Source organism: Triticum dicoccoides, chromosome 6A (assembly GCF_002162155.2).
Source record: "Triticum dicoccoides isolate Atlit2015 ecotype Zavitan chromosome 6A, WEW_v2.0, whole genome shotgun sequence".
Lineage (NCBI taxonomy): Eukaryota > Viridiplantae > Streptophyta > Magnoliopsida > Poales > Poaceae > Triticum > Triticum dicoccoides.
The window spans coordinates 136,322,231-136,330,215 of NC_041390.1; the positions used below are offsets into that span (position 1 = coordinate 136,322,231).

Consider the following 7,985-nt stretch of genomic DNA (forward strand, 5'->3'; position numbering starts at 1 on the left):
ATTTTTTTATTTTATTTTTCTGATCGGGTGCAGATGAGCTGGCACCGAATCGCTGTTCACTTCTTATTGTAATATCAGCATATAGAGTATCTTTTGCCAGGGCCGGCTCCCTTGACTTGCTTCTTAGTAGATGTTCAAGAGGAAGTAGTTTGCAAAAGCAGGCAAGAAAACCAAATTCAAGTTGGCCAAGATTACAATTTGGGCTAGCATGGTATTAGGACCGATTTTCTTGATTTTATCACTCATTATGGGCATGCGTTCAGAGAATACAAACAGGGATTTACAAACAAAAAAGAAGACAAAAAAGAATTCATTGTCACTTTCTTTTCTGTTGTGTGAAAGATAAAAGTCTTTACGCGAGAGCAATAGAGGATGGGATACATCTATCTCTTCTAAGCAACCTCTTCTGAATTCTTAAGACCATTCTTGCAGTCGGATACCATGCTCAAGAGGAAATAGTGTTGGGAACCAGCAGTACACAGGGATAAAACAGAAGTGGAAGAATGTCACTATTATTCAGTCTCCTTGAACGAACCAAGCTGATAATAACAGCAGTGGCCGAGTCATATTTACACAGGAATCCGAGCATTATGTACAAGGCAGCAAGCAAACGCAGACGAAGCAACTGAGCAAAGCCATAAATAAACTTTAAACAAGTGGCTGTATATTTACAGTTGAGGTTTTTTTTCTCCCTTCATTTCAGCAGCCATGACTAGGCAGGATCAGGAAGGCGTTATTGCTTCAACGAGCAGTGGCAGCAGTGTCAGGCAGCATCGCCACCGTCACCACAAAGTACTCGCGGCCTGCCGGCAGGCCATAGGGGTTGCTGTTCAGCGCGGACCGCCGATGGCCGCCAGGGCGCGGCGAGGCTTCGTTCTGGTCGGTGTGCTTTACCGCGCGCCGCTCAATGTGCACGATCTGGCCGATTATGTAGGCGGGATGCCGAGGAAGGTGGGGCTCCGTGAACAGGGCCACCGACTCCTCGGAGAGGTAGTAGTTCGACCGGCTCCGGTTGATCGCCTCGTAGTGCCCAGCAGGGTTCCGGACAAACACCGCAAGCTCGTGGACGTCGAAATGCCCAACCGATATCTTCTCCTTGCTGGCCTGTTGAAACAGTTTTGAAGCACACGCTACACCTTACTTGCTCGTTACCGCAAATTAACAGTACAAGAGATTAACTCATACAAATTCAGTCAGGTCTAACTTTATAATAGATTTCAAATCCACAGCATGCCTGTTAATACTCACTCATGTTCACGAGTCATGTTATGTCATTACTTTTGGGTAGTTCATTATTTTACCAAATTCAAGGTTTGTCTGATTTTTTATGAGTATCTTACCAACGAAAATATTCACATTCTATGATTAGAGAAGCTGAATTCCGTACCTGTTTTTCCAGTTGAAATTTACTATATAGATTGTTGACCAGTGTTTTCTTCTCCTCCAACTCTTTTATAAGAATCCCATGTGCTGCTTCCACCCTTGAGTAGCGTTCTATCAGCTCCTCACTCTGCCGTGACAGGAAACTAACCTTGTCCGCAAGGATCTTAATGCATTGCTGGAACTGAGTGGTAGAATCAGCTTCATCCTTCTTTACAGAACTGGAACAAAACAAGCCATTACAAAGGGGCCAGCAAGTACAGAACAACACTTAGATATCTCTTTCAGTAGGAAAAGGATCAAAGCCAAGGACATTAAAAACAAACATATCTCTAGGTTAGTAACTAGTAACATAAAAATTGGCAAAAATAACTAATTCTCTGGAGGCACTGACTATGATTTTAACACCAGATTCTAAAATACGATGTGCTTGACATTATCCCTCCGACAATTCATTTTCTCCCTAGGAGCAGATACACTTTTGTAATGAAATACTCAAATCCTTTGGCCAAGAACAGCAAATGTCTCTTTAGTCTCACATCAAGACACTAACACAAAATACAACAATCTGCACCTGCTTCCAATAAATGATTTACATTCAGTTGGATTATTCATTAGTTCTAAAGAAAGCCCAATCATCATGCATTGCTGATAAATCAGATATGTGTACCACAATGAGCTTGAAATGATACACACTGAGCAGTCAGTATACATATAACTTGACACAAATTAACGCAAATGAGAGAAACATGATACCTTGCTAAGGAGAGGGCTAAAGTTCGCAGAGAGTCTGCAAAGCCAGACATGCCCGGTACGGTGACACAATTATTTAGTCTTTCAAACAGACCATGTATCCTCAGAGCAGATGACCTCAAAGCATCATACTCAACAGCCCTTCTATCAGCGGAACATTTGTTGGTACGAGCCTCTTCCCTTGCCTCATGCAAGCAGTTTTCCAGGTGCGCACAATTAATCTGTATCAAGATTTATAAAATACAAAATAAGTAATGTTGCTTTATGTAAGCATGGAAGGAATACTTCAATTTGCAGAAAGCAGGTGAAGATTAATCTGTATATCTTACCTGAGACTCGTCAAGTAGAACACGAGCATTTTCAAGTTCTTCCTTAAGAGAGTTAACTTCGCCCATCACAGAGCTAAGTTTACTTTCTGCCTCATCCAACTGTTTTGATTTTTTATCTATTGTGTTTTGCAACTCTGACACAAAGAGCTCGTTATTCCTAAACTCCAAAGTATGATGTTCATTGGTTTTGGAGTTTAAGATGCCAAGAGGACCTTCTACAGGAATATCCGAAGTATCCACCATAGTGAGGTGAGTCAACATCTGCCCTTCCTTATCAATATTGACAACCTTATGTTCATTATCACGTGAAAATTCTGCCATGGGAGCATCCGGATTACCGCATCCTGCTGAGTTAAGTAATTGCAAGTTCAGTGCGCCTGAAACGTCAGTCATATTCTCATCACCACCTTCTGTTTGTTTAGATGGCTGTTCAGATGTTGATGATGTCTCATCCATGGCCACACTTGATTCGTCACGCAGATGGGTTTGCCTACCTCCATCCAGGTTGCAGTCATTACCTTTGAATGTAGAAAGAAGGAAATCTGATGCGCTTTTGCTTCCTGAAACCATTTGCCCGTGTATGTACTGATTCGCTAATTGTTCCTCAAGCTCCTGTATACGCTTTTCAAAGGACAAGCACTGCTCCTGCTTTGCTTTCAACACTGACTGAAGCTGGTTGGCATATTCATCCTTCGCGGAAAGTGCCTGAGCTGTTTTCTCTCTTGCATTTCTCAACACATTATCATTCTGCCCTTCATCAATAGATTCATGTGCGTATTCAGCACCAAAAGTGCAGAGAACTGCAATTGCAGAAGCGAGCTCTGCTTTTAATCTGGCGTTCTCCACTTCTAATACACTAGTCCCTGTTATATCAACAGTATCACAGCCCCCAAAAAAATCCTGGGAATCCATTTGGCCATCAGTATTCAGACTGTTTTGTTCGGCGATAGTGAAATTTCCAGTGGTACTAGAATCACTTGATGAAGACTTATGTTGCTGTGACCTCTCAGGTTTCGAAAGAGACCCCACTAAAGACCGGGGGGCGAGCTTTTCCAGATCATCAACATCAATTGGAAGTAGATCGCAATCAAACGGTGCAATGTTTACATCACACTGGCTAGGTGAACCAAACAGCCCCATGGAACCCATGATTTCTCCTCGAATGTACTTACGCCATGTACGAAGGAAAACCTCGCGTCTCCTTATCTCCACTTCACGCTCTGCTGCTAGTTTTTCAGCAAGCTGTCCAGCCAAGCCAGTATACAGCTTGAAAGAATGCCTTCTTCGCACGACCTCGGCAAGACAAGCCTTGTATGCATGGCCCAAGCCACCCAGTAGTTTCAGATAAGAAAATTCTTTGTCTCGACTATCTATTGCCTCTTCGTATAAAATGAACTGACTCATCATCATGTCCTTGATATCAATTTGAGCAGATTTGACCCCTTTCACGCAAACATGTACTAGAGTATTTGTTTCGTTTTTCTTGGTCTTGCATTTCTGAAGCAAGTTTGTAAGCATGCGATCAAACTTACGTACGCTGGGCAAATTATCCTTTTCATGTACCTCATAGATACGACCAACTGCTGAAACTGCATCATGAGGTCGGACAGAAGCGGACAGCTGGCTCCTTGAGCATTCATCAACAAGCTTCTTTGATGTATCCACGTCTTTACTGCAGAACATAAGAGTTCTCAGAATATAGTGTGAAAGAATCATGTTTCAATTATGGCACAAAAGATGGATAATAAATATAGTAGTTACCAGATTAATTAAGACTCAGGATAAGAAACTGTTGTGTGGTAGTGGTACCATAAGTTCATAGCATATAAAGACCAGATAACATATCCCAATAAACTGTTATCCCTTCATTCAGATAAGTGCCGATCTCGCTTGTTACACTGTTAACATATTACTAATGCAAATCATAAGAACTTAGAAACTTTTTGGTAGAACCAACATATTTTCTACACAATAAAATGGCAATCCATTGTTTACTCCACCATGCAAAACCATTTTCCAGCGTTTTGTAAGTAGTTTAATTACCAGCAACTCAAATTCAAGCCAATCTACATGGTAGTCAACTAGTCATTAACTCAAGGTCAGTAATAGTTCTCCTGAAGTACGCACAGAAAAGCAACAACTAGTTAAATATATGGTCATTGCTTCAGTCTAACCTTAGAGACTGCATGATGCTCTTCTGGTCACCGATGACTCTATGATGCTCCTTTATCAGTGCCTCCAGATCCTTCCATGCACTCGAGCTCATAGAGTTCAACAAGCTCTCCACCCTCCTCTTTAACTCCTGAAATTTTGCCTTCAGCGGCGAGACAAAATCCTCAAAACCCCTCTGTGAGCTTAAGTACTCATCTGCCAGCTTCCTCAATCTATTCTCATCCATAAGGTCCAGCAAGCACCGTCTGCCCTCACACTGAAGGTGTGGATGCAACTTAATAGCACGCAACCTCTGCACATCTCTCTCGAAGGTTGACAGAACTTCGTCGTATCCACGGTGCTGCTGAGCAAAGGACCGCATGAAATTTGAATAGCGCAGTGAGGGCTTGCGGAATGCTTGCTCCAGGTTGCTCCTAGCCATGTCCAGAGCACGCTCCTGCACCTGCCACTCCCGCAGCAGCCTCCTGCACACCTCGTACTTGGCCACGCTAGATTGGTACAGCGCGTTGGCCACCTGGAAGTCATACCTGAACCTGACTTCGTAAGACACCAGCGCCTTCAAGGCCGGGTCAGCAGACACCTCCAGTGCGGTGTCCTGCGGCCGGGGCGGCGGCGGAATCGATGGCTCAGGGATGTCGATAGACTCCGGCGCCGGTGGCGGCGCGTCGGCATGGAGGCGAGCCTTGTTGTAGAGGAAGACCTCGCGGTCGTCGCGGGGGAGGTTGTAGTGGGCGAGGTGGTTGGCGCCGTCGAGGGGGATGTTGCCGCAGAGGAGGAGCTGGTCGGCGGGCGGGACGCCGCAGACGTGCTCGATGGCGCGCTGGATGGCCTCGACCCGCGTGCCGCCCCCGCACTCGAACTCCATGCTGTGGCCGTTCTCCGCCACGTGCACCATCAGCTTCTGCCCCAGCGCCGCGCCCTCCGCGCCGGCGCTGCCGCCCGCCGTCACCGCCGACCCGGAACTCATCTTCCCGGACAAGTTCCCCTCCACCAGATTTTGCTGTACTTTTTTTCCCTGCTTTCCTTTTCTGCCTCACGCCCCTTCAGATTAAAAATCTGCGGTTCTACCACGCCACCAAACGGCACGGAGTCGTAGCCCAGGCACCAAATCCTCAATCTCTCGGCGCCCAGTCGCGCACGAAGCCCGCGGCCTGCCTTCCCACCGATCGCGCGCACCCAATCTCCGACCCGTGCGGCGGGAAGGCGGCGGCTCCCTTGGAAATTCCGGCGAGAGACGGGGGCTCCTGGGTGGGATCGACGTGTCTCGCCCCCAATTCGGCCGGTTCACCAACCCCGCACGGATTTGGGCTGGGGATGGATAGCTTTCGGGGTTTCCCACCCTCCCTTGCGGGCGGACGGAAGCGACCTCCTCCAACCCAAATCTGAGTCCTCCCGGGGTACGACTCCGGCTCCGGCTGCGTTTGATTCGGTCGCGGAGGTTGGGGGCGGAGACGAGACGAGATGAGTTGGGATTTTCTTTCTCCCCTGCTTGGGAAGGATTGGGCAGTGGCGTCAGGAAGGAAGACGAGCAGACGAGGGAGGGGGAGAACAAAAAGGGAAAGTTTACAGGGGGCGGATGAAAGAGTGGGGTATGCTGCCGTGTGGGAGTACAATGTTGCGGGGTGTTTCGCGGAGGGGTCCTTCTCGGTTCCGCTAATTGACGTGGTGTGAATTATTGGAGGAGAGAGAGCTTTTTTTTTTTGCATTGGAGGAGAGAGAGCTTGCTTCTCTCGCAAGGGTAGAACCGGTGGCCGGTAGCAAGGATAGTACATTGTATATTTAATTAATACTAGCAAAAGGGCCCGTGCGTTGCAACGGGAGAAAAAAAATCATAATTTCAAATGGTCATTTATCACATTTCGTTGCATCACCGAGATACAATATCTCTCTCAATTTCTCGAAATCATGAACATTTTGAAATTATGAACAATTTGTTAAACTCATGCACATATTTGAAATCGCAAACAACATACTATTACAAATTTCTGAACATTTTCTACAATCAAGAACATTTTTTCAATTTATGAATATTTTTTGCTATTTACAAACATTTTTTAGAAATTGTGAACATTTTTAAGCAATTTTCCTGAACTGGCAAACATTCTATAATCGATGAAAATATTTAGAAATTGGGTGGAATAGTTATTGAATTTGACGAACTTTTTTTGATTTAGCGAACATTTTTGGAAATGCCCGTGCCTTGCAACGGAAAAAAACTATCAAGTTATACATGTGTGGTAGATATAAAAAAGTATGAATCAAATTCACAAAGTATATACAAATCATGTCATGATGCGATAAGACACTTTTAAAATGTAATTTCAAAAAAGAACAATATGATGCTCATCAAGACTTGATTTTTTAAGGCGTCACAACAAAATATTTTGTGGCTGAGCAAACTGCATTGACGGACCCTGCCTGAGCTATACTGATAAATAAAGTGTCTCGTCTGGACTTAGCGTAGCGGTGTTTACCATAACCACTATTGTGATATGAAAATAAGCATAACTGTGTATGGAAGCAAAATAGACATTTAGTCATTTTAATATAGCTTACAAAAACAAACCCTTAGAAAGTTATGTCAATTTTGTTGGGTTCAGCGTTGTACAAAACACGGAAACCCTTTTTTACCCAACGCGAAGGACTAAATAAAATCATAAAACGAGCTATATAGATCTCTTAATAAAACCTTTATGGAACCTATAATTAGTTTTGTTCATTATTTACGGATGTGTTTTAATTTTTGTGAACATTTTCTAAAAGCTGATGGACATGATTTTTAAATTCCTGAATATGCTTTGAATATTGGCTCATTTAAAAAAATCATGAACATTTTTTATTTCATGAAATCATTAGAAATCGTGATTTGTTTATAATTTGTGAGCAATTTTTTAAGTCATGAACATTTTTTGATTTTTAGAATATTTTTTAAATTCACAAACAGTTTACCATTTTCCTACTTTTTTTCAGAACTCGCAATTGTTTGATATTTTGGAAATCCGAAATTAATTTTGAGATAAAAAACCAAAACAGAAATAAAAAAGTAAAAAGAAATAAAAAATAGGGGGCGCCATCAATCCGAAATTTATTTTTAGGGAAAAAACAAAATAGAAATAAAAAAAGATATAGAAAACAGGGGGCGCCACGACCCGCACATGGGCTGGCCCATTACTGCGCTTGGTAAAAAGAAAGAGAAAAAGCGTGAGAACCAGGGATCGAACCCTGGTCTCCTGTGTGGAGCATCGTTGCCTCAACCATCGCGCTGCTCATGCATTGGTGCTATTATATCGTATCCACCTTTAATAACAGAACCCTGGAGCGATATTAGAAATTAAAAATGAATCGTTTTTG

At 43.7% G+C, this 7,985-nt stretch overlaps 1 protein-coding gene across 1 annotated transcript; it reads right to left on the reverse strand.

Annotated features, from left to right (window-relative positions):
* Positions 1-487: 487 nt before the first annotated feature.
* LOC119316275 (autophagy-related protein 11-like) lies at positions 488-6,227 on the reverse strand. The gene is made up of 5 exons (XM_037590582.1): positions 4,637-6,227; positions 2,463-4,134; positions 2,137-2,354; positions 1,388-1,601; positions 488-1,104 (listed from the first exon to the last, which is right to left on the reverse strand). Exons 1-5 carry the CDS (start codon positions 5,599-5,601, stop codon positions 742-744), a joined length of 3,432 nt encoding a protein of 1,143 aa, XP_037446479.1. The 5' UTR covers positions 5,602-6,227; the 3' UTR covers positions 488-741.
* Between the last annotated feature and the right edge of the window lie 1,758 nt (positions 6,228-7,985).

What these genes read in the sequence shown, in the direction of transcription:
- LOC119316275 (XM_037590582.1), bottom strand. Translation starts at nt 5,601, where the DNA reads ATGAGTTCCGGGTCGGCGGTGACGGCGGGCGGCAGCGCCGGCGCGGAG. An exon ending in TTCTACTTGACGAGTCTCAG is followed by an intron (nt 2,355 to 2,462) that starts GTAAGATATACA and finishes ATCTTGATACAG; the next exon opens with ATTAATTGTGCGCACCTGGA. An exon ending in AATTTCAACTGGAAAAACAG is followed by an intron (nt 1,105 to 1,387) that starts GTACGGAATTCA and finishes CTGTTTCAACAG; the next exon opens with GCCAGCAAGGAGAAGATATC.